The 26,968-nt window shown below is 38.3% G+C and overlaps 1 protein-coding gene and 1 non-coding gene across 3 annotated transcripts; both read left to right on the top strand.

Annotated features, from left to right (window-relative positions):
• The first annotated feature begins 392 nt into the window (after window positions 1-392).
• On the top strand, window positions 393-26,968 carry Spg21 (SPG21 abhydrolase domain containing, maspardin). 2 transcript variants are annotated; one of them, XM_076848629.2, is made up of 9 exons: window positions 393-479; window positions 4,564-4,650; window positions 6,870-7,031; window positions 11,387-11,467; window positions 12,359-12,504; window positions 19,707-19,815; window positions 21,056-21,163; window positions 24,546-24,686; window positions 26,279-26,968. In XM_076848629.2, the coding sequence occupies exons 2-9, from the start codon at window positions 4,588-4,590 to the stop codon at window positions 26,393-26,395; spliced, it is 927 nt and encodes a 308-aa protein (XP_076704744.1). In that variant the 5' UTR covers window positions 393-479; window positions 4,564-4,587; the 3' UTR covers window positions 26,396-26,968. The 2 variants fall into 2 exon arrangements, with proteins under 2 accessions (XP_076704744.1, XP_076704745.1); XM_076848630.2 differs by having other exon boundaries at window positions 406-486.
• Window positions 8,793-8,899, top strand: LOC143396012 (U6 spliceosomal RNA). The gene has a single exon (XR_013090911.1). It is a non-coding gene; the product is annotated as a U6 spliceosomal RNA (small nuclear RNA).

Below are 26,968 nucleotides of genomic sequence, written 5' to 3'. Positions count from 1 at the left end.
GAATGCCATGTCAGACAGATGACCTAGGGCTGACCCAGTGACAGCTCGGACCTTGTCCTGCGCCCGTCGCCCCCGCTGGGACTAATGTCCGCCCCCACAACCGTCAGCATCCCTGATGGCGCCAGGTGTCTCCCCGCCCATTCTCCAGCCCGCGCCGTCGCCATAGTGACCGCCGGAGCCACGCAGCCCCGCCCCTTCCTCGCGACGTAGCCCCGCCCTCCTCCGAACCCGGAAGCTGGAGGCTCGCGCCCGCTGAGCGCACGGTTCCGGAGGAGGGAGCGCCGCGGCCCGGGCTTGCTCGGCCGCGCGCCCCGCCCCTCGGAGGCCGGGCTCCAGCGCTCCCCCGCTCCCCCGCCAGCTGTGTCTGCGGGTCCTCCGGGCTCTGGCTGCGGGTCCCAGCCGCCTCTATCTACTCGGATATAGGAGCAAAGAGCCGCCTTGGAGCTGGAAGCAAAGGGACGTGGGGGTGGCCACGGCAGGTGAGAGGTCGGTGAGGCTATGGAAATCGGGAATGTAGGTGTGTGGTGTGTGTGGGGTTGTAGATGGGTGTGTATGGAGCATGCGCGGCTACCTCGGCCGGGTGTGACTTTGTGTGTAGCCCCCGAGTGGGCCGGTTCATGTGACCATGCACGTGATTGCATACGTGTGTGAGTGTGTCTCAGTGTTTTTATGTCTGAGGCCAAGTCTGAGTTCATGGGTGGTGGTCGGTGTGCCTGTGACCCTCCCTACCTTTGTGTGGCTGTCACTGGTGGGACTGATGAGGACTGTTTGGAGCCTCTTCGTGGGGGTTGGGGGAAGGCAGAAGGCTTTATCAGGGCATCCTCCTGCATATTCATCCTGGGACCGTGAGGACATACCCCCAAAACATTTTATTTCAGTAATTTTTTTTTTTTTTTTTGGTACCAGGGATTGAGCTCAAGGGCACTCCACACTGAGCTACACCAGCAGCCCTTCTTATTTTTTTTACTTTGAGACAGATCTCTTTAAGTTGTCAGGCTGGCCTCGAACTTGGCGATCCTTCCACCTCAACCTCAGGAGTAGCTGGGATCACAGGCGGGAGCCACCACAACTAGCTATTTCAGTAAATGTTTAAGAAACGTTTGAGTAGAGGCCAGTCGTTTTGGGGATTGTACCTCAGCCCGAAAGTGATAGGCCAGGTATGTGGTTTATGAATGGGGGATGAGGAAAGTGGCAGGTCCAGTGTCGCACTTTTCCTCTTCTTTTCTTGGGAAGTTATAAATTAGAAGCTTATGCTTTTTTTTTTTTTTTCCTCCATTTTTAGTGGTCCAGCTTCTGTTGGTACAAAGATTCAACAGACTAAGCAGTAACCTAGTAGCTGTGTTCAATTTTCCAAAAGCTTTTGCGCTGATAGCTCAAGAAGTGTCGCAGAAGAGATGTTGGGTAGGCAGCTTTTCCTGCTGTGAGATTTATAGATAGTGGAATAGATTTTTGAAGAAAAGAGGTATAAAGAGGTATACTTCTCCCTTGAAGAAATCTTTAAAAAAAAAAAAAAGAAAAGAAAGATAGCTATACATTAGTATGGTAAGGAATGGAGACCTGAATTTATTTTATTTTTTTCAATATTTATTTTTTAGTTGTATTTGGACACAATACCTTTATTTATTCATTTTTATGTGGTGCTGAGGATGGATCCCAGGGTCCCACACTTGCTAGGCAAGCACTCTACCACTGAGGCACAACCCCAGCCCAGGAGACCTGAATTTAAAAGCCAGTTGCAGTGGTAAAAGTAAATGCTTAGCATTCTTGAAGCCCTGGGTTCAATCTCTGACAAAAAAAAAAAAAAAAAAAAGCCACGACAAATGTATCACCCGGAGAAGAGTTGGGTTCATATATATATATTTTGCTAATATTATTGATAATTACATGTTTTCTATATGTAAATCAACTATAGATTAAGATAAGGGGTCAGAAATCTGTGACTGGTTAAGCTGGATATGTGACATTTGTAAAATGTTTTTCTTGACTAAAGCCTGGGAGATTCTGTTGACTCCCTGAAGGATGGTACACACTCATCTCAACTAGCTGTTTTATTGTTCAGCAGCACAAGAAAGGGCCAGAGAACTGGGTGTTCAGAACACCCCTGGACTGTGGCTTAATCAAGATTAAGACCATTCCCTGGCCCTTTCCCCACTAGCCTGAAAAGGTGCTTTTGTTTTTGTGAAGAACCAAATCACAAAAGATCAAACAGTGTTGAGCTTACCATCCACATTCTTTTTTATTTCATCCTGACCAATTTGGTTACAATCTCAGTTAACCTTCTGTGCCATAGACAGAATGTTTCTCTTGTGACTTGGAAAAGTATCTACCCCTTTAGAGGATGAAAGAGAGCTAGAACAAACTTTCCTTTTCATACCACTCACAGCTGCTTTCACTTTGCAGCAGGGAGTCTTTTTCTCATAGACATCAGCTGGTCAGATGCAACATTTGCTGTCTGTCTCACCTTTCATTACTGCCAAACTTGCACAAGTGTTAAAATCACTTGTCCCTGCAAAAATTTAGTCACAGCTGGGTGGAATCTCTCCATCTAGCAAGATTAGTTATAACATGTCATAATACTGAGGTGGTTGTGAATTATACTGAGGACTCTTGGTAAGAAACATCTCTAGAGTTTTACTATAGGAAAGAAGTAGGTGATTGGGTGAATTTGTAAGTCTTTGTGTTTGTGTGGTAATTTGGTTTGTGTATTGCAACTGATTCCTAAAACTATTTTTTATCCTATGTTTATTGAGACTAGAAGCAAACTTTCTGGCTTTAATTAGATGTTTTTTAAAAAATATATTGAGATTTTGTTTAACATGTTTTTATATTCCCCCTCTGTAGAACAGAGTGATTGTTTTTAGAAGTGTAATACTAGAAAATGTCTCTAGTAGGAAGTGTTTAGATGATATGGGAGTAATTAAAGACTGTCCAGGTGGAAAATATTCCAGAATTAACTATATATGCTAGTTGTTTTCATTTAAAAGTAATAACCAGCTTCTCTAAGACTAGTTAAAATTACTTAGTTTTTTAACATGTTAATGTTTAAGATACAATGGATTATGCAAACAATGATTTTCTTTATTTTAACATGAACAATAACTACATCTGTGCACACTGATTTTTCAGTATAAGATTACTAGTGATTTTCTTGGTACTTTGAAGCAACTTATGGTTTTAATAAACTTTTCAAAAAGTACCATCTTAACTTTGAGAGATGAAACCATTATTACAATGTCCCAGTTGTAAATCAAGTCTAATATTGGAATGCCTACATTTCTGTCTCCTGGGGGGTTCAGTTTAGTAACTCTCCAAAGTAATATTTGTATAACCGTAGAAGCAGATGTGGAAGGCCAATGAATGAGGAAGAATTCTATTGAGTTTAGAATCCTCTGCTTCTTGCCAGTCCAGAGGACATTCTCTAAAATAACAGTTCAGAGTCAGCCCAGGAATTGAATGGCATCTCAAACTCATCTTAGCCATGCTAGGAAATCTAGGCTTGCCCTGAGGTACAAGGACATAGTACAAGATAAGTATTGGTATCATTACAAACAAATGAGTAAAAGTTCCTCACTTGACAATAAAGACTCTGCAACAGGGAATTATAATTTCAGGTTCCTGTTAAGACATAACAGATGCCTAAGCAAAGAGGGGCAACCTTGAAATTGCTGATACTCAACCAATACAAAGCTCACAGATGCCAGGGTTAGAAGGGACTCTAGGAGGGCCTAGTTCAGTCCCCGTAGGATGTAGTCATTTTCTTAGTCAATAGATAATGCCTGCTATGTGCCAAGCACTATTCTAGACTCTGGGGACACACTGGTCGAACTCAGGTGAGGAAACAAGCCCAAAGATGGTGATGACTTATCCAACATCACAGAGAGATAAAAGCTAGAAATCACTAAGCTTGCATTAGAAGTCCACGCATTTTTTTCTAAAGACAGATGTTATGTTGCTGGTTATGGTGCTTTCACATTTATATCATAGATCTTTCTGAGTAACTTTAAATTCACATCAATGAGAACAGTAAAATTTGCCTATATTTAGTATTACAAACTACACTTCTGAAGTTATGTTCTGCTAGCATTAGATTTATGGTATATTGTGAATTTATCAGAAAACAGGCTTATTTTAATTCCTTTCTCTAGTGGGGACTGTTCCATATAATCAATCAGCAACATTTTTATTAAAATGGATTCTTAAGACACAGTCAAAAGACAGGCAATGATACTGCAGTTTGGAATTACTTAACTAGGGCAGGCAGTATGGTGTCAGAAAAGACTGTCTTGCATCTGAACCTAGTTTTGCAATAGCCATGTGATCTCGGGTACGTCATTTAAATTTTCTAGACCAGATTACTCTTCTAGAGGAACTAGAGGGGAGAAATGATTATCTCTCTTAGCATTCCACCAAATAGTTTTCTGTAGTTTAAATATACACTGACAAGATAAAATAGCCCATTTCCTTGGTTTTAAACTGTTGTTGATATAGCTAGACCAGACTCTACATTTAATTCTGATGTAAACATGAATTTTTGACATGAAACATCACATGCTTTTATTTCAGGGTTAACCTCCATTTCAGCTAATCATGGGAGAGATTAAAGTCTCTCCTGATTATAACTGGTTTAGAAGTACAGTTCCCCTTAAAAAGGTACGTATGATTTTACTATACCTCTTTGCAAAATCTTGTATTGTTTTTGCATGTGATTTAGATGTATGCCTTAGTAGTGTTTGAGAGTAAATGTTATTGCCAAGTGTCAAACTCTGGGATGCACTGCATCCATTAAGACTCATTCAAGAGTAAACACAAGTATAACAGTACTCATTATTTATAATTGCTTTACATATTCAAGTAACCAGGTATGTGTGTATTCTTTAGTGTGGTATAGTGGAAGGCTGACAGCACCAACTATAGATTAAGTACCGTAAAGTTCTGTTTCTCTTTCTCAGCTTTAAGATTTATTGTGGGTCACCTTATAGACTTCTGCTTGCAATGATGTACTTACTCTGCTATAGTCATTCTTTGTAAGCCTATTTGCCTGAGATATTTGTAAACTCTAAACACTTATATCAAAGATTTAATCCCAAATGTTCAGGGATCACACTAGACAAAGGCTGTTCACATCACAGAGTAAAATCTTTGCTGATTCCCCTGTAGCAATATGATAGTACTGTGATCTCAAGAACTTCTATGTCTCTTTCATAATCATTTTGTCAGGGCAGGCAGTGTGGAAGAATCATGCAAGTTTGAATTAATAAAAAAAAATTGTTCTCCCGGGCTGGGGATGTGGCTCAAGCGGTAGCGCGCTCGCCTGGCATGCGTGCGGCCCAGGTTCAATCCTCAGCACCACATACAAACAAAGATGTTGTGTCCGCCGAGAACTAAAAAATAAATATTAAAAAATTCTCTCTCTCTCTCTCTCTCTCTCTCTCTCTCTCTCTCTCTCTCTCTCTCTCTCTCTCTCCCTCTCCCCCCCCCCTTAAAAAAAATTGTTCTCCATATAGAAATCTAAGGTACAGTTCTCCAGGTGTAGGCAGGACATTGTAGGCACTCCCCAGATTTCTTATTTAACACTTTGAGCAGTTTGAAAAGTTGGATCCTTGGGTGCTCATTTCACAGATAAGGAACATACTAAAGGTCACATTGCCTGGTAGGTTATGTATTGAAATCAGATTAATCTGGTGACAAATTCAGAAGAACTTGGGCTGCTTACCAAAGCTCCCCTTCCCTTTTGCTTTCTAGGAGACTATTGCTTATACTAAAAGGAGAGTTGGCCTCTGGGATTCCTCTACTTGGTTCCATCCCTTCAAGTAACAAGTTCCTCCTGATGGACTCTCTCCCTCAGCATGTTGATCACCAGACCTAAAACACCCAAACTTATCTAAATATTCTAGAAGTAGTTGTAGGAATTAGTTTAATTGATGTAATTTTTAATTGATGTCAGTCAGCTTGGTTCACAAGTCATGATGAATTTGCTTGAAATTTTTTGGTGTTTGATTTTAAATTATGAAATATATTGTGTTTTCTTAGGGAATTATGACAAAATTGCCATTCAGGGTCCTTTGAGAAAGTCAAAGTGATAAACACACTTATGTTCATAACATTGTCTCTATCCATTTTCAGAATGTACTATTTCAGAATGTACCATTTCAGAACATATTTGTGTGAACATACTATTTTTGTGTTATTCTTCCAAATTGGATTATTAAAGTAATTCCCTAGGAGATTTTGAAGATGCATTCATTTTACATGATTTTGTTACTACAAGATTGGGATTTGTTGTGTGCTCTGTCAAAGATCATTAAGAGTTCAGGGGTCGTTTTTTGTTTTGTTTTGCTCCCACTTACCTAAATATTCTAGAAGTAGTTGTAGGAATTAATTTAATTGATGTAATTTTTTTCCAGTTTATCGTCCCTTGTTTATTCTCTGACCCTATTGATCCAGCCAGGCCTCTGGGCCAGTGCCAGAGAATGACTGTGTATACTGCCCTCCTTATACACACACCACCACCACCACCACCACCACCACCACCACCGGAAGTATAGGGGAGAAATAAGATGCTATGTACAGAGTTTACTGCCTAGTGGTAAACAAAGTAGACTTCTTCCTATTATCATGGATGGACAGGAAAATTTAAACAGAAAAAAAGCAGCTCTCTGGAAGTTTACAAAGCAGTTCTGAACAATCTGTTAGCATATTTGGAGTAAGAAAAAGAAACCAAGGCCTTTTATGCTAATCTGGTGTGATCCCCAAGTTACCTTGTAACAAAGCAGTACTGTTAAAATTGTCAGTGAAATTAGTATAAAGCAATAGTATAAAACCCAAATTTCATAAAGTTTTCCATTTTTTTCTTGTAATTTTCCCTCCAGATTATCGTAGATGATGATGACAGTAAAATATGGTCGCTTTATGATGCGGGCCCCAGAAGTATCAGGTGTCCTCTCATATTTCTCCCCCCTGTTAGCGGAACTGCGGATGTATTTTTCCGGCAGATTTTGGCTTTGACTGGATGGGGCTATCGGGTTATAGCTGTAAGTATTATCACTTCAGTGTTAAAATTCAGATTGTGTTTTTTATGCTTCTGTTTCTGATAATCATAGTGATGGGCACTTCTTTTTAATGTGATAAGATAGTCTTTTCCTGTTTTAAAATGTGAGATGAAACCTGTTGCAGGAAACTGGTGTGTATATACAGATATACAGAGTTTTGGAAGAGATCTGCTAATGGTAGCCTTCTGTGTACCAGCTTTTACATGCATTCTTTCCTGACACACTTCTCATAGTTCTGAATAGTAAGAAGCATTTGTCCTTGTGTATAGAAGAGGAAACCGAGGTGCAGTCATTTTTAGTGATCACCCAAAGTCACACAGCCAGCAGATAGATGGTGGAGGGAGAGACCAAGTTCAGTCTTCTGACTCCATTTCCCCTCCTGTTGTATCACCACTGTTTCCAGGAAGTTGAGCATGGAATGTAAGTCAACAGAGGGATCTACTAATTTACAGGAATCTGCTGAGTGAAAACCTTGCTTTTAATGTCAATCTTTGACATTGAAATAAGGTTCTTTTGTTAATTCATATCCTTAGTATTGGTTAAGAAGTTTTTTTTTTTTCATTGTTATTTTACAAGTTTGGTCTAAAGTCTCAACCTAGTGTCCCCTGTTCATTCTCAGATTTCTTTCTCTGAAACAAAGGTGTGTATAGGGAAGGCACTTGCTTGTAGCTTCCCTCCCTCCAATGCCTGTGTAATAGCACAGGTTGGTGAGGAAGTTGGTCTCCTAACTTTTTTTTTGGCGGGGGGTCGGGGGCAGTGTTAGTACTAGGGATAGAACCCAGGGATGCTTTGCTACTAGCTTCATCCCCAGCCTTTTTTTGTTTTTTGAATCAGGGTCTTGCTAAGTTACCAAGGCTAGCCTTGAACTTGACATCCTCCTGTCTCAGTGTCCTGGGTAGCTGGGATTACATGCCTGATAGCTCTTCTAACTTGTGAGGAAGAAGAGAGACCCTTCTTTAGCTTTGGAGCTGGCAGTGGTTTCTGACCCTGGAATATTAGCATGCACATGGTGCTCCGTGTTAGTAATAAATTGTATAATTATAGCCAGTATCCTATCTAAAGAAGAGAAAGTGGATCAGTTCTCTTCTCTTGGAAGGTAACTGAAAATTCTACTAGGGTTACCACCAATACTACCACACCAAATATGTAAGTCCTCTTCCTCCTGACAGCCTTTCTCTTGAGAAAACAGTTATAAGCATTGCCTGCTGCCCCCTTCCTCCCCAGGACTTTTCCTTTCTGGCTTCATTTCTCATTTCTTAAAAATATTTGTAAGATGACATGTTTGAGTCTCTGTAGTCTAATCCTCCTGCATTCTAGGTACTCATCATCCTTCTTCATATGTAACATCATAGGAGAGCAGTAGGTGCACCTTCGTCTCAGTCCTCTATACCCTGGGAAGGGAAATGAGCCACCCTAGGTGTCTGACCTGCTGGGGAGTGTAAGCAGATGCTGACAATGTGTTTATTACTCCAGGCTGGCAGGTCTCAATAACTTTAGCTTCTGCCTGATATTTCTTTGCCCTCAAGGTTCTTGAGGTGGTCTTCCTCTATTTTTATTAACTAGATAGTGAATCAAGAAAAGGCCAGCAGTGTCTTCAAAACTGTCATCAGAATTTGATCAGAAGTTTTGAAATTTATTAGATATTCATTAGTATCTAACAACTAAAATGCATGGGTCTTTTTTAATTCACATTTTTATTGAGGTGATTACAGAGTCACGTGTATTTGTAAGAAATAACACAAAATGCTCACATTGGTAGCTCGTATACTAATGTTGAAATGATATAGAGAAGATTAGCATGGCCCCATCTCAAGGGTGATATGCAAATTGATGAAATGTTCAATTTTTTAAAAATGAATTATTCTTCTTGTTATTATTGGTAGTTATGAACATTAGATTTTTTTTCCACAAGATCTTACGGTACCTAAATATATGACTGTAAGTGGAAACATAGGGGGAGAAATCAGATATTGACAGTTTTTCTAATTTATTTCGTCAGTTTTTAATTCAAATGTAGAGATGTAAAACAGTAACTTTTTTTTTTTTTTTTAAAGAGAGAGAGAAAGAGAATTTTAATATTTATTTTTTTTAGTTTTCGGCAGACACAACATCTTTTGTTTTTGTATGTGGTGCTAAGGATCGAACCCAGGCCACACGCATACCAGGCGAGTGCGCTACCGCTTGAGCCACATCCCCAGCCCAACAGTAACTTTTTTAAAAAATATTTTTTTAGTTGTAGATGGACTATATTTATTTTTTGTGTGGTGCTGAGGATCGAACCCAGTGCTTCTCATGAGCAATGCAAGTGCTCTACCACTGAGCCACAACCCCAGATCTAAAACAGTAAAATTTTAAGTTAAAATGTTTCAGTGAACAAGTTCAATTTTATAATCGTTATAAATAAACTTTTAAAGTTTCTCTGGATAGTGCCAACTTTTGGATTAAATTATTTGTTTTATTTTTTATGGTACTGGGGATTGAACTGAAGGGTGCTTTACCACTGAACTTCCACTTTGTAAAATTTTTATATTTTGACAGCATCTTGCTGAGTTTCCCAGGCTGGCCTTGAACTTGGGATCCTCCTATCTCAGCCTCCCTATAAGCTGGGATTATAAGCATGTACTTTGTGCCTGGTTGAATTTTTTAAAACAAATGTCTTATTGTTCAGCAACTAAATAGTGCTTGAAGCATTTATATTATACAGTAAGTTACATCCAGTCACTATATTTTTCTGTTTCTACATGTAAGTATATGTTTTGAATGTTATCTGTTTTCTGTGCTGTTCCTGTAAAGCTTGCTAATAAAATACATTAAACTATTAAAAAAACAAAAGAGGGCTGGGATTGTGGCTCAGCAGTACAGTGCTCACCTAGCATGTGTGAGACACTGGGTTCGATCCCCAGCACCACATATAAATAAATAAAACAAATAAAGGTATTGTGTCCATCTACAATTAAAAGAAATATTAAAAAAAAAAAAAAAAAAAAAGGATTGGGCTTAGCTCAGTTTAGCTCAGTAGTAGAACTCTTGCGTAGCTTGAGTGAAGTCTGAACTTGATCCCTAGCACCACCAAAAGAACAAATGCAAAGAAATATTCCTCTTATATTTTTCCCAGTGGTAACATTTTACAAAACTAACACAATATCATAGCTAGGGTATTGATACTAATATAATCTGCCAGTCTTATTCAGATTTCCTCAGTTTCATTTGTACTCAAATGTGTGTGTGTTGGGAATAGAACTCCAGGCCTTATGCATGCTAAGTATGCACTCTCTTGTTGAGCTATACCCCCAGCCTGGTATGGGTATTTTTAAATTAAAGGCTTCATAAAAATATCATCCCCTTTCTTTTAGGTTATTATCTGATACAAATTCTCAGATGTTCGGCTAGGGAGAATCTGGTCTCCATCCTGTTTCAGAATAGTGGAATTATTATCCACAAATAGAATTTTAAAAATAAAAGTAATATATTACATCCAAAATAATCCCATAATTCACATGGCAGTATTTTTTCCGTTGATTTTTTTTTCCAGTGACAAAAAAAATCTAAGCATTGAAACAACAAGCCCATCAGATGAATTGTATGTATATTAAAAAGGGGGAATCCTTAGAGGACAAGCCTAAATTCCATTAAAATGAATTTATGACTTGTACTTCTTTTTTCATCATTGATAGCATTAATAGGCTACTTTTTTTGTCACAAATGGAATTTTTTAGAGTGGGTCGATTAAAATAACAATTTTATTGAACACCCCTTTAAAGAAATATTACCAAAAAGAGAAGAAGCTCTCCTCTGAACAGATTTTATTTCCTATTTTCCTGAGCAAGTAGAGCATCATGTCTTCAATTCAGAATGAAATTGGGTTTAGGGGAAACTATTTCTTTATTTGGATGAGGTCTGCCTGCTCTATTCACCCTTGTTGTTTTAGTGCTTAGACTTTCTCATCTATTATTTAAATCTTTTTTTTTTTTTCTTTTGGTATGATGGATTGAACCCAAAGGTACTGAGCTACATTTCTAGCCCTTTGCCTTTTTTTTAAAAGTTTTGAGACAGCATCTCACTAAGTTGCTAAGACTGGCCTCAGACTTGCAAACCTCCTACTTCAGCTTCCCAGGTCACTAGGATTACAAGCCTACCCTGCTGCTTTTAATTCTCTTTAAATTCTGCACTGTTAAGTAAAATATTCTTTATTATACTTAGAAGATGAATATTTTCACATATTTTGAATATGGAAACAAAGCTTGGGCAAATGAGAAATGCTATTAGATGAGTCCTAAATCTTTCAGACATGTTGCATTTTTTACTTCTGTAGTTTTTAAAATAAAAAATCATTTCAGTTGCAGTATCCAGTTTATTGGGACCATCTTGAATTCTGTGATGGATTCAGAAAACTTTTAGACCATTTACAATTGGATAAAGTGAGTACCCTGAAGCTAATTACTTACATGTGATTTTAATGCTGCCTCTATCTTGCAAAGCCTAATGTTTTGTTTTTATTTATTTTTGTGGTATTGGGGATAGAACCCAGGGGTGCTTCCTTTTTATTTTATGTTATGATAGAGTCTTCTAAATTGCCCAGGCTGGCCTCAAACTTGCAATCCTCCTGTCTCAGCTTTCTGAGTTTCTGGGATTATAGGCATGTGCTTCTACCCTGGCTTCCAGCCCTTTTTATCTTTTGAGATTATGGTTAAGTTGTCTTGAACACTTGTGATCCTTAGCCTTCTAAGTAGCTGGAACTACAGGTATGTGCCACTGTACTCAGCTTCTTTTTATATTTTAAAATGCTTTATTGTGATATAATTCACATAATCAATTATTATTTTTATTAAAGCACTGGGGATTGAACCCAAAGGTTATCTAACATTAAGCTAAATCCCCCAGCCCTTTTTCTTATTTTGAAACAGTCTTACTAAGTTACTGGGGCTGGCCTTGAACTTGCTATCCTCCTGCCTTAGCCTCCCAAGTAGCTGGGATTACAGGTTTACACCACTGCACCCAGCCATGCAATTATCCTTTTAAAGTTTACATTTCACTGTGTTTTAGTGAATTCCCATATATGGAAAATTGTGTGTGTGTGTGTGTGTGTGTGTGTGTGTGTGTGTGTATTCTATATATTTAATTAATTATGTCTCATAGTGCCACTTTACCCAGCTGTGTTTTCTAAATTTCTAATTACTGTACATAGTTCAGTCTGTTGGGTAGTGATGCCATTATATTCTGTAGTTAGTGATAATTAAAGCAACTTTTTGATTCTCGTGGTCATGATTGATCAGTGTTTTAGGATCTACCTTATGTTTGTTTATAATTAGGTTCATCTATTTGGGGCTTCTTTGGGAGGCTTTTTGGCCCAAAAGTTTGCTGAATATACTCACAAATCACCTAGAGTCCATTCCCTCATCCTCTGCAATTCCTTCAGTGATACCTCTATCTTTAACCAAACTTGGACTGCAAACAGGTGAGAATATAAACTTTGGACCAAAAAGGTATTGTTTTTATTCAGTAGAATTTGGATTTTGGTGCAGTGGGAGAGAAAGGTTCCTATCTTCTGTCTTTTGTAGTTCCTTGTTTTTTAAAATTAAAACAGTCACTTGCAAGTGAACTCTTAATTCATCTATTTCTGTTACTCTAAATTATTGCTTAATGTACATTCACAATGCATCAACTGCTACTGTGTTCTCCTTGTCTCACTTTTTGTGTGAACAGTTCTGTATATTGACTAAAAGTTTCATTAGGCATTTGGCTTTCCCCAGTTTTCCACCACTGCTATAAATTTTTGTACAAATCATTGCTTTCCTTCCTTTTCTGGGTTATTTTCCTGAGATGTGTTCTCCAACTGGGAAGACTAGAGCGGTTAGTTCACCAGCAGATGCTCTTCACATCATGACACTTGATATCATGTCTCCAGAAATATGGAAGTGGTGAAAATGCTTGGGGGATAACATTGGGGTACCTGTCTCCTCAGAGGTATCCCTTCATTGATTTTATCATTTTAATTAGTTGGATAGATATTGGATAGTACCTGAAAGCTGGTTTACTGTTCACTTCTTTCATTGCCAGCAAGGTAGGCTCTATCTTAAAAAAAAAAAAAAAAAAAAAAAAAAAGGCCTGTTACCAAACCCAAGTTTATTTACTCCACACTCAAAGGGCCCAGTGAATCTAGGACAAGTTGTTGAGGCAAAGAAAAATATTTATTCAGCAAGACCAAGAATGGTGGACTAGCATCCCCTCAAAAATCTTAATTTTTGTACAATGAATTGAAATGCATTCTGCTCTCATGTACAACTAAGTAGGACAAATTAAAAAAAAAAAAATCTTAACACAGGTTTTAAGTTCCTTTTATCTGTAGGGGAAAACCTGGTAGCTGGTAATCTATTGATTTGTGCTGCTAATTTAAAAGATTAACAAGGGCTGCATGCTCAGGGAGGCACAGGCTCTTTCTAGCAAAGGATATTCATAAGAACAGTCACAATTTCCCAACTGTCAATACTCTATTTCACAATCTTGTCGGACAAAGGGCAATGATTGCTCTGGCCACTTCCTGTTGAAAGCAGGCAAAGGAGGGGTTATATGGAATGGAATGGTTAATTTGGACTTGAAGTCTTAGCCTGTTCCAGTAAACCTTTACTATAACATTAGTTCTGATGCATCACATAAGAGATATGATTACTGTGTGGTCTATTTCTCCCCAACAAAATCAGCATATCCCCATATAACAAATGGTGTTCTGCATTGGAGTTTTAACTCTAGGCCAGGTTAAACTAAGTCAACATTCCCTTGTATCCTTCAGGATACAATCAAAATCCTTTTTTCAGGAGTGCAGCCTAGGACAGGCTCCCATTTGGGCTAGCCCATTTTCTCCCTATGGAGAACTAGTTGTACCTCTTTATAAGATCCTTCCATATGGTTTACCAGTAGGATCTCAAAGGTTTTCCTTATTTGTCCATACCCCCTATATAGTGAACATATCCATTAAATCTAGAGCTAATGGGTGAACTGAGGGGGTTCAAGTAGGATATGACCATACTGAGGGAGCCATCTTCATTTAATCAGGTAAACTTTGTTCCCCAAGACCCATATTCCTGATCAGACATTGGAGGTTTTATCAAGCATTTGAGAGGGTTATCTCATAAGATCACCAAGGAGGAAAATTTTGGTAAATATTACCAGTTCATTTTGTTGAGCCTTCATTTTTTCTTAAATTAAGTACTTGGGGTTCTCCCTTGGGGCAAAAGTCCAGGAATCTAATGGCCTTGTTGGAATGGGCGAGTCAGTGGTTGCAGACTTTACGCTCATGTGGTAGGTAGATCTCCTGTTTTACTCTGGCTAATTTGACAGAAAAATGGGTTCTTAGAAGTTCTTCAGATTGTCTGGTCTACTTTGCCACACACTGTTGGTCTGGTCCTTATTCCTTCTAGGTTTTTAGAAAAACTCAGTCGTCAGACTGAATGGATGGATAGATACATTAGTGGGATATACCAAAGTTAATATAGTCTCCAATGTTTTTACATACTGTCACCAACTGGTCCTGATCCTTTAATAAGTCATGGTGTCCTCCTATGGAGAAGACATCTGAAATGGCCTACCACAGAGCATTTTGAAAGGACTCAATTTGAATCTGCTTCAGGGAACTACCCTGATCTGTAACAGAGCAACTGGTAATGTCTTATCCCAAGTTAAGTTGGTTTCTGACAATTTTTTACATTAGTTTTCTTTAAAATGTGATTCATCTTCTTGGTCTTTCCCATTAACTGAGTCTTCTAAAGAGTATAATTATCAACTTATGTGCAACATTTTAGATACCAGTTAGGTGATAGCTGAAATGAAGGAAAATCCATTATTACTTTGAATTGTTAGGCAACCCAAATCTTGGTTTAATTTCCAAATTCTAACTTAAAAGTCTTGAGAATTTCAGTTTTTTTTTTTTGTTGTTGTTTGTTTGTTTGTTTGTTTTTGTTAAGTCAGGTAGGCCTCTATATACCTAGGAAAAGTATCTGCAAAACTAACATATCTGGAATTTCCCAGGACTTGAGACATTTGAGTAAAATCAACTTCAGGTCTGGCTGGGCCATTCCCTAAACTGACCTCCCATTTGTATAGGCCTGATGGTTATATCTCCCTCAGATTATATTTCAAGCAGTTTTGAATGACATATTGAACAGTTTTTATACATTTGGTCCCATATTTCTGTATCCTTTGAAGAGTGGCATTTCTCCCAAAGTGAGTACTGTGGTAGATGTGTTTTATCATTGTTTAGGACTTCCAGGATCTGAATTATTCCTCAAGCACTGCATTTCCTTTCCGGGACTGTTTGGCCTTTAGTTAAGCCCCATTCTTTAGCACTTTTTTAGTCTTATCGAGATAAGTCAGTTTAGAAAACCAGAGGCCCCATCAGGGCTGTCACCAGCCTAGCAGCCTTGGCTGCTTAGTCAGTTGGTTTCCTTTATTCACTATGCTCTCCCCTTCTGGTGACCATAATAGGGAATTATGACCATCTAGAGAGACTTGTGAGCCACCTCTAGTAACTGCAAGATTCCAGGGACCCCCTTTTTCTTGGTTAGGGAAAGAACCCTAGTAAGGGCAACAATTTCTGCCTTCAGAATTGAATTTCAGGGAGGGCATGCTTTTGTCTTCAATGTTTCTTATAAGGTTACCTCTGTACACCTAGCCTGGCACTTACCTTGGTATATAAAACTGTTCCCATCTGTAAACAGTTGTAATTTGGGACTAGGCAAAGGCTGATCAAAGATTCAGCTGGCTGGAATACTCTAGTTCAATGATCTACAGGTAGTTATGTTGAAGGGGGTGGCGGGATGGTGCTCATTGGGGAATAAGGTGGCTAAACTCAGCCCAGCTGTAACCTATAGTCTCGTGGCTGATATTATTTAATAGAATAATTTGGTATTTTCCCATTCTTCCTGAGGTGAGCCAGTAGCCTCCTTTTTAATTCTATTAGGGAGAGGGTATGGTAGGACACCTACACAAAGGTTGTCACAAGGCAGAGTTTTCTGTCTCCCATTTCTGCATTTCCTTTCAGGGAATGTTTGGTCATTAGTTAAGCCCCATTCTTTACATACACAAGTGGTTAGAATACTCAAGTGGCTTCAACTTCTGGCAAGTATGAGGGTTATCCCTTAGCTATGTGATCCAATTGTTTGGGAAAACATGCTGCTAGAGACAGCACATTTCCTAAGGACTGAATTAAAACTCCAGGTCCTAATTCTTGTTTTTCATGCACATACAGGCTGAGAGGCTTTTTTTTTTTTTTTTGCAGTCAGGAAGACCCAGGGCAGGAGCTGTTACTAACTTCTTCACCGTATCAAAGAGCTTTTGAGATTCCTTAGTCCATTCTAGAGGCTCAAGATTATGACCCTTAAGGACCTCATAGAGCAGTTTTACTCTAAGCCCATAAGTGGCAATCCAAAATCAGTCATTCTCCAAAATCCTTAGTTACCACCAAACATGTTTATGGTCTGGCAAAGGATCTCTTTGCTCCTGGGACAAAGCAGAACCCAAATAAATGACTTGTTGCTTGCATATTTGTGCCTTTTTCTGAGACACTTTGTATTCATATTGTGTTAAATAATTCAGTCTATTGTGTTGGCAAGACCTTTGTCATATATTGGGCTCACTAGGCCACATGTTGTAACAAGAGAGTCCCTGAACTAAATTGAAAGACCTAAGGTAGGTTTTTAGCCAGAATTTTCTTGAACAAAGTGGGAGAATTCTTAAGTCCTTGGGGCAGTATAGTCCAATAGTATTGTAGAACAAACTGAATATGTGAAATGCAAGTAGTTCTTGGGATTCATTTTCTACCAGAATTATGAAAAAGGCATCCTTGAGGTCCAGAACTGAAAGTCAGTATTCTCCCAGAATAGTCAGCAGAGTGTATGGATTAGGCACTCCTGGGTACAGATCCTATTTTTATTGTCTGTAGATCCTGAAGAAATTGATATTCAGTCAAATATGGGTTGTTGACCCAAAGAATGGGTGTGTTATATGGACACTGGTAAGGTTTGGTGAGTCCCATATTAAGAAACGTTTTAAGAATGGGCTTTATCCCATGCTGAGCTCCCTCTTCAAAAGGCACTACCCTTTCCCTTCCTTAAAGGCAGTTTGTATGGGGGAAGCATCTTTTGCCTTGCCAGGAGTCCTATCTGCCCACATAATGGGCCTTACCTCTCAGATAACTTCAGGTGTTACATGTCCCTCTGATTGTTCCTTAGACATTAAGAGGGCTAATGGCAGATACTGAGTCTGTTCAGGTGGGACCTTAATGTTGCAATGTCTTTGTAAAAAGATTACTTGAACATTTATATAGAAAATCTTGTTCCCAAAAGGAAATTAGGCACTCTGGCATACACAAGAAACTGTGCTTTAGGATGATGTCCCTATGATGGTATTCTAAAGGTTGCTGAAAGGTGTGGTCCTTTATTTTTCCCAAGATGCCTATTGCAGGAATAGTATGTAAATAGTATGTGCAGCTTAATATTCAGAAGTAGTGCTTGCATCCACCAGAAAATCAATTTGTTCCCCACTGTCAATTTTGTCTGGAGATCCTCTGGGTGAATTTGTATCAGGTGCCTTAGATCCAAGGGAACTAGCTCCTGGGCCTCTTTCTGGATCTGAATATTCTTTCCTTTCTGCCATCTGCAAGCCCCCAGTTTTTCTCTTTCCTTTCTTTTCTACTCATACATTCTTCAACTTAGGACAGTTCCCCCCCACCCCCGCCCAGTGTTTTTCCAGACAGTAGATGCATTGATCTTAGCAGAGGGCACCTTATCTTTCTTTAAGGAACCTTTTCTTTGAAAGTCTAATGCAGAAGCCACCAAAGAAGCATGTGTTTTACATCCTCTTTCTGCAGTCACTATCTTTTGTTAAACACCTTAAAAGCTATATCCACCAACTGGCATGGATTTATTCTAAAAGTTAACTCTTTAGATATTGTATTTCAGCTAGGACTGGCTGAAATAACAAACCTCTAAGTGACCTTGAGTAAGAAAATGATCTTAATATAAGCAGAAAGCAGAAGAAAAAATAAACAGCTAAAAGTCTTATGTATTATTCTATAAATGTACTTAAAGAATTATCTTATACTTATTCACAAGAGATATTTTAAATTAGGCATGCTGATCAACAAAAATATTCAATTAACACATATAGCCATATAAATTCACCAGAAAAAAAAAAAAGCTGTGTTACCTGAGAAATCCCTGCCAAAAACACAACACAAGTCACTCACAGGAACCCCTGCCAAAACTATTTTTTAGGAATCCTAGGCGTGATTTACCTTGGTGTGTTTGAATTAAATCCTGCCCAATGCTGTTTTCATAACTTATTTTCAAGCCATATCTTTCTTGACTCCAAAGGATACTGGTACCAAGCAGTATTACAAAAGCAAATATTTTTTTTTTTTCCTTTTTGTGGACTCATAACTACAGTTGAACCAATTACCTAAAATCTGCCCTAACAGGATTTCCTTGGGATTGATAGTGTTCCTCCCATTCTGAAAACAAAGAATGAATTCACACAAATGCAATACATAAACAAACAAATTCTCAATTTGAACAAAAGTCCAACAACTCTTATCCCTTTCCAAATAGTGTTTTATAGAGAGAATTCTTTTTTTCCCTTCCCGCTGTACTGAGGATTGAAACCAAGGGCACTCTACCACCAAGCTACATTCCCAGACTTTTTTTCCCTCATTCTCTCAAGACAGAGTTTCACTAACTTGCTGAGGCTGGCATCAAATTTTTGAGGGATTATAGGCATGGGCCACTTTTCCTGGCCCACCCTTACCTTCAAGAGAAAGTGGTGATGACAGAAAACTTAGTTAACTGGAAGATGGCCAAGTGGTTCTTTGAAGAGAAAGTCAACTTCCAATGAAAGTTAGCATCAGAAGGTGATCTTCATCTTTTATAAATAATATTCAGCATAGTTTTAGAGAAATTAGCATTTACCCTCCATGCTGGCTCAATAATTGAAATTCCTCCGCTGTAGGCAGCTGCCTAGATTGCCTTGAACCTAGGCAAGTGTTACACTGATGTGTTACACTGATGGAGAATAGCAGCTAGTAGCTGGTTGGCATTCTTGTCTTTCTTCATGCTGATCCTGTACTGTTAATTATACCAGGATGTCAGCATAATTGAAAAAAAATTGAAATTCATGTAATAAAATCAATTAAAAATCACATATAGAAATTCACAAAGATTGAATGGCTCTGAATTAACCCAGGTGAGGCTAACAGCAAGTTTTAGGGGGCATGATAATTTTCATTTTGGTATAATCAGAAGGTGTTTTTTAACTAGAAAGAAGGAATATTTCTCTTAATTATCAGTTTCTCAAAGAAAATAGTTTAGCCATTGGAAATAAAATCAGTTAGGTGGAAAAAATCCTGGAATCATCAGAATGCCTAACTCAGTGAAAGTATTTTTGAAATATTGCTTATATTCTGTATACTCAAATAAAAGTTTAATTTGACCATAATTTTTTTTGAGAGCTTAGAAAAGTGCATATAGGGTCTACATGCTGAATTCTTTGAAGGGAGTAGGTTTTTTTTAAATCTCTAGATTCCAAGTATCTAGCTATTAAATGTTAAGTGAATATTTGCCATTTATGTATAGTCTTGAAAATTTGAATTACCAGGTCTTTGTTTTACAGCTTTTGGCTGATGCCAGCATTTATGCTCAAAAAGATAGTTCTTGGAAACTTTTCGTCTGGCCCAGTGGACCCAATGATGGCTGATGCCATTGATTTCATGGTGGACAGGGTAAGGATCATGGTACTGGGGTGAGAACACCTTGTACTGGGAATTTCCACAGGTACTTAGTCTCTAAAGATATATCTGTCTCATTGAATATGCATTAGAGGTCTTTGTTAAGCAGCCTTCCATATTAACTTTAATACTCCCAACAGATATCACTGCTAGTAAGGATTTGGCTACATTAGTGCTTCCCAATAGCTGTTCATCAAAATCACATGGGTAGCTTTTAAAATATAGATTCTGGTATGACTATAGATAATAATTTACTAACCATTTCAAAAGAAAAATAGAAATAGATATTATTAACCTGATTTAAGCATCACAAAATGTATACATGTATTGAAATGTTACATTACCTCATCAATGAGCAATATTTATTTTTATGAGCCAGTTGAAAGTATATTTTACTTAAAATTTTTTAAAAGATAGGTATAGTGACATATACCTGTAATCACAGTGACTTGGGAGTCTGAGGCAGAAGGATCTCAAGTTTAAGGCCAGCCTAGGCAACTTAGCCAGACCCTGTCTCACAAAAATATAAAATAAAAATAGATTCTAAGGCCTCTCATAATCTGGTATCCTTGGATATATGATACTGGGAATCTGTAAGTTTTACTTTACCCTCCGCCTCTTTTTCTCAAGGTAAATCTGATGAACCATGTCTGTAAGCTTGTTGTATTATGTAGTACTAATGGTGGAACCCAGGCTTACTCTACCACTGAGCTAGACCTCAGCCCTTTTATTTTTTTATCTTGAGACAGGGTCTTACTATATTGCTGAGGCTGGCCTAGAACATGAGATTCTCCTGCCTCAGCCTCTCAAGTAGCTGGGATTAGAGGTATGCACTACTGTACCTGGCTGTAGGCTTGCCTTTAGAACTTAATAGGTAGGTTATTTTTGAGGTCTCTTCTAGCTCAAAGATTCTTTAGATGTTTATCTGACACCTTTGAGGTGTGGGAATTGGCATGGTGCCCACAGGCACCTCCTTGAAGCAGGGAGTTTCAGTTAAGGGCTTTGAAAGGCCAGGTTCCATTTATGGGACCTTAGTCAGGTTCCAGAAGAGAAAAAAGATCACCAGGAGAGAAACCCATTCCAGGGTCTCTCAAATACTCTGTTTCTCTTTATTGGTAACTTTTCTGGCCCTACTGTACATGATACCACCTTTATAAATACAAATGTTATTTGTTGATTTACTGTAAATATAAAAAACAAAATGTCAGAAACCCAACATGTCTTTTTTCCACAGCTGGAAAGTTTGGGTCAGAGTGAACTGGCTTCAAGACTTACCCTGAATTGTCAGAATTCTTATGTGGAACCTCATAAAATTCGGGACATCCCTGTAACCATAATGGATGTAAGCTTCCTGTTAAGTAAAATAGATATTTTACCTTTTGAAATTATTTGCCAAGATACAATTTTCAGATTTTAAATGTGCTGCTTCAAGTGCTGTCTTGCCTTTTACATTTGCCCTCAGCTTTCTCAATTCCAAAATAATGTGTTTATTGCTTGACCTGGATTTTTCCTCACAAGATTAATACTGTTGAAATAAACATAAATTTAAACAAGCATAGTAGTCTTTGCCCATTTTGGTTTATTTTTGCTTTCTTGTCAACAGAAAGCAAAAAATATTTGGTATATTTTAGCTATTTCACATCTGGGTAGCAAAGAGAAAGTGCCCCTCAGACAATCAAAAAATACCTAAAGTCAATTAGTACAAAAACTTTTTTTAAAACATATATAACAATATTTACCACTTTATCCATTTGTAAGTATTCAGTTCAGTGACATCACATACATTCACCATCTTCTGTTTCCAGAACTTTTTTATCATCCAAAATAAACTATTAAACATTAACTCCCCGTTCCTCCTTTCCCACCAGCCCCTGGCAACCAACAATCTTACTTTCTGTCTTTGAATTTTCCTTTTCTAAGAAATACATCATGTAAGTGGATTCATACACTACCATCCTTCTATGTCTGGATAGTTTCACTTAGCACAATGTTTTAATTTTTTGCAGTTCTAGGGATTTAACCCAAAGCATTGTCATTCTAAGCAAGTGCTCTATCACTGAGCTACACTCCCAATCCTACCATATTTTTAAGATTCACCAATTCGATGTGTGTCAGAATGTTGTTCCTTTAAGGCTGAAAAATATTCCATTTTATATTCTACATTTTGTTTATCCAGTCATCTGTTACTTGAATTGTTGTTTTCAACTTTTGGCTATTGTGAATATTGCCTCTATGAAAATTGTTATTAAAAGTTAACTGAAGCAAGTGGCTTGGGAGGCTGAGGAAGGAGGATCTTGTGTTTAAAGCTAGCCTCAGCAATTTAGCAAGGCCCTTAAGCAACTCAGTGAGACCCTGTCTTTAAATAAAATATATAAAAAGGACTGGGGATGTGGCTTAGTGGTAAAGCACCCCTGGGTTCAAACCCTGGTATCAAAAAAACCCAAAAAAACTGTTTGAGTCCCTGCCATATATATATATATATATATATAGAGAGAGAGAGAGAGAGAGAGTTGTTGATAGACCTTTATTTTATTTATTTATATACAATGCTGAGAAATGAACCCAGTGGAGTCCCTACTTTTTTAAAAATATTTTTACTAGTTGATGATGAAATATTTTATTTATATATTTGTATGAGGTGCTGAGAATCAAACCCAGTGTCTCACATGTGCTAGGCAAGCGCTGTACCTCTGAGCCACAACCCCAGCCCAGAGTCCCTGCTTTTAATCTTGAGGGTTCCTACATACAAGGATACAAGGGAGATTGCTACATCATGTGGCAATTCTGTTTAATTTTTTGAGGAACTGCCATTTGTCTTCCACAAGGGCCATACCATTTTATATTCCCACCCGTAATGCACATTCACATCCTGAACAAGATTGTCTTGTTGTATTTTGGGGTTTTTGTTTTGTTTTGGTACCAGGGATTGAACTCAGGGACACTCAACCACTCAACCTAAGCAACTGAACAAGACCCTGTCATATTCCCAGCCCTGTTTTGTTTGGTTTTTTTTTTTTTTTTTTGGTGGTTGTGCTGGGGATTGAACCTGGGACCTTATGCATACGAGGTAAGCACTCTACCAGCTGAACTATATCCCCAGCCTGCCCCCCAGCCCTATTTTGTATTTTATTTAGAAAAAGAGTCTCACTGAATTGCTTAGTGCCTTGCCATTGAACTCATGATCCTCCTGCCTCAGTCTTCAAAACCACTGGGATTACAGGCATGCACCACCATGCCCATCTGTATTTTGTTTTGATTACAGCTATCTTAATAGATGTGAAGCGGTATCTCACTGTGTGTGTGTGTGTGTTTTGTGTTTTAAACAGTGCTGGGAATTAAACCCAGGGCCTCACATATGATAGGCAAGCATGCTATCACTGAGCCACATCCCCACCCCCACTGTGGTTTCGACTTAAAAATTTGGTGGGGGGAGGTGCTGGGATCAAACCTAGTACATCCTGCATGCTAAGCATGTGCTATACCACTGAGCTACAGCTCAAAAATTTACTTTTTTTAATAAGGTAATTATTTTATTTTGCCTCAAATGAATTTGTTCCTAAATGCAAATAATGTATTTTTAAGAATTGATTTGTCAGGAAATTATACAAGCAGTAAATAACTCTTTTATTTTCTGCTGTAATTGCTATGTCTGACAGTCACCATGACATAGAGCAAGCTTTTCAGTGGTACTCACAGTATATTTGCTCAGCCTACTCTCCTTTTGCAGCTTTGTTCACTACCTGGGTTCATGACCAAGGAAAACTACAATATTTAGTTGGCAATGCATTTAAAATTATTTGTGTAAATTGTGTGTGCGTGTGTGTGTGTGTGTGTGTGTGTGTGTGTGGTTTCTTATTTTTAAATTACTTTTTGAAAAACTTGTTTGGGCATTGAAAGACATATAGAATCATATTCTCTAGATTTCAAAAGGTGGCTCCTCCAAGAAAGAATTTGGACTTTTTACCTATGCTCTTTAAATACCTTTTGGAATTTTTTTTTTTTTTCACTGAGATTATATGACTTAATTTTTTTTGTGTGTGAGGTACTAGGGATTCCATCCAGGGCCTCACACATGCTAGGCAAGCATTCTACCACTGAGCTTCATCCCCAGGTTTGTTTTTTGTTTTAAGTTTGAGACAGATGTTGAAGCTGGCCTCAATTTGTGATCCTGCTTCTCAGTCTTCTGAGTAGCTGGAATTATCAGTGTGTGCCATAGTGCCCAGATGTGTAGTTGTTTTTAATGAATAAAAATGCTTTTGAGATTTTGTGATTTTTTTTAAATTGATATTTTTCAGTAATGATTGTTCACTGTTAATTCTATTAATTAAGTATATTTGAGGAAAAGGGAAATTCATGGTAGAATTCCCCCCTCCACTCCCACCACCAAAAAATGCAAGGGATATTTTACAGGGAAATCTAACTAAGGTGTGAGATTGGGTTAGAAGTGCTCAGGGGTCAGCACTAGAAGGTGGTTCAGGTTGCCAGTCAGTGTTATGTCTTCATGAGAAAGAAACACTTGAGGTGACACCCTCCATACTAGGAAAGAACATCTCCGCCTTTGTTTGTTTTTATTTATTTATGTATGTATGTATGTATGTATGTATGTATTTATTTATTTATTTATTTTTGGTGCTGGGGATTGAACCCAGGGCCTTAGAGCTTGCAAGACAAGCACTCTACCAACTGAGCTATACCCCTAGCCCAATGTTTGTTTATTTTTAAAGGTATTTGACCAGAGTGCACTTTCAACTGAAGCTAAAGAAGAAATGTACAAACTGTATCCTAATGCCCGGAGAGCTCACCTTAAAACTGGAGGCAATTTTCCCTACCTGTGTAGAAGTGCAGAAGTGAATCTTTATGTACAGGTGAGTCCTATCTTACAATGCAGAGCACTTTGAACCTAAAACTTAAAGGTTTGTAACAAAGCTTTTTTTTTTTTTTTTTGGATGATGGATTAAATAAGGGAAGAACAGAATTCTCTGTGGGAATGAGAAGAACAAGGCATTAACTTGTTAAATGTGATTTACATTTATAATTTATAGAAGACTTCAAACAGGTATATTATGAAAGAACCATGAGCAACTCTGTGCCCACCAGCTCTTTCTAGAGCAGCAAGCCCATGTCCACACACTAAGGTGGCCATTGGTATGATATGACATTACTTCTTGGACACAGTTCAGCCAAAGCAAGATGTCTATCAGACCTAAATGAGGTTAGTTTGAGTTTCATGAAGCTACTCTTTAAATCTAATTTTAATGCATTAAAGAAATTTTAAAACCTACATCTTTATCCTCTAGGATATTGGAATAGCAGTGACAAGGGCAATTTTACAAAAATTATCGCCTTACAAAGCTAGTCCTCTCTTTCTATTTCCACAAATGAGTGGAAATAGATCCTAGGGAGAGGATCCTACACATAAAAAAAAACTGATGCCCAGAATATTAATCATAGTAGCAGAAGATGAGGAGGACCTAACTTATAGCAACAGAAGAGTAAAACCTGCTCATGGAGCAGCATGCAGCCATTTAAGATGTTTATGAAGACAGTTCTAGGAATGTGGAGGGACTGGTTACAAAGAAAGCAATTTAGGATCCAAGGTCTCATGTTGTAGTATTTTTTATTTTTCTGTGTTTGCTGATTTTTTCCTAATTAGTTTGTATTAGATTCTAATTTGAGAAGGATAAAACATTTGCTATGGTCTCTAGGCATGGTGTCCATGGCAAGTCTGAGGCCAATCTGGTCAACATATAGAAACACTGTCCCCCACCCCCACCCCCCAAAAAAAGCCAGGTTGTAGCTCACTGGTAGAGCACCCCTGGGTTCATTCCTCAGTACTGGGGTGGAAAAAATCTGCTATGGTGGTGTTTTCCAGCTGGGCTCCCCACCAGTCCCTCTTGTGATAACTAGGGATTGAACCCAGGGGTACTGTTCCACTGAGCTGTATCTCCAGTCCTCATTATGTTTTATTTTAGGGCAATGTCTCACTAAGTTGCCCAGGTTACAAACCAAGCTTTTTATATAAAGCAGTATACATTCTTCTCATTAATGTATCCATTAAAAATGAGGATTCTGGCTGAGTGCCAGCCTCAACAACTTAGCAAGGCCCTAAGCAACTAAGCGAGACCCTGTCTCAAAATAAAAAAGGGCCAGGGATGTGGCTCAATCTGGGTTTAATCTCTGATACCAAAGATAAATAAATAATGATTCGAGCTGGGTATGATGGTACACACCCGTAATCCCAGCTATTCAGGAGGCTGAGGCAGGAGGATCTCAAGTGTGAGACCAAGCTGGACAATTTAGTGAGACTCTGTCTCAAAATAACATAAAAGAAAGGGATAGGGGTGTAGCTCAGTGACACCACCTTTGCCTAGCATTAATGAAGCTCTGAGTTCAATCCCCAGCACTGAAAAAAAAAATACTTTTTAAAAAAAATAATAATAATTCTCCATCTCTACAGATACATTTGCTGCAGTTCCATGGAACCAAATATGCTGCCATTGACCCATCTATGGTCAGTGCTGAGGAGCTTGAGGTGCAGAAAGGCAACCTCAGCATCAGCCAGGAGGAGCAGTAGATGTGGCCTTTGCTGTTGCTGTGAGGTGACCCAGTGTGTTCTTGTACAATCAGTGGCGTCAGCACCACCAGTCGGCCTCTTCCTTCAGGCTCGCCAGGCTCACCGGTTCTCACTGTGTTTTGGAAGTAGGACTGATTGTCATCTTGACAGGCAGCAGCTCTTCTATGCCAGTGTAACTAACTGTCCCCACTTCGATTTTTTTAGCTTTTGAAATTGAAAAAAATACTTTTGAAGACTCACATTTTACAAATTGTAAAAATTTACTATCAAAAGTCTTCACCATTGTGTTAAGTGAATACTAATTTCTGAGGTTTGGGATTCTGAGGGTTTTTCCTTTTTCTGTTTCCTGTCTTCTTGATTTTTGTTCTTTGCTGTAAATGTTCACATCCAGGTCATGTATCAAAAAGACACCGTTTTTTTTATGCTTTCTTGGCATAGCCATCATCAGAGAGCTAAGACTGGCACTCTGCACATCAACTACTTTTAATTTCCAGTTAAGCACATTATTTGGATTGTTAGCTGTTTTCTTTCTAGCCATTATGTTCAATTGGAATAAAAATTAAGTTTCAGTGA

This window comes from Callospermophilus lateralis, chromosome 3 (genome assembly GCF_048772815.1).
Source record: "Callospermophilus lateralis isolate mCalLat2 chromosome 3, mCalLat2.hap1, whole genome shotgun sequence".
NCBI lineage: Eukaryota > Metazoa > Chordata > Mammalia > Rodentia > Sciuridae > Callospermophilus > Callospermophilus lateralis.
This window is presented reverse-complemented; position numbering and strand designations above follow the sequence as displayed.

Bases quoted from the DNA above. Each gene is read 5' to 3' on its own strand.
- Spg21 (XM_076848629.2), top strand. From the start codon at position 4,588: ATGGGAGAGATTAAAGTCTCTCCTGATTATAACTGGTTTAGAAGTACA. The intron at 11,468-12,358 runs GTGAGTACCCTG...GTTTATAATTAG, and splicing joins ACCATTTACAATTGGATAAA to GTTCATCTATTTGGGGCTTC. The intron at 24,687-26,278 runs GTGAGTCCTATC...CCATCTCTACAG, and splicing joins AAGTGAATCTTTATGTACAG to ATACATTTGCTGCAGTTCCA.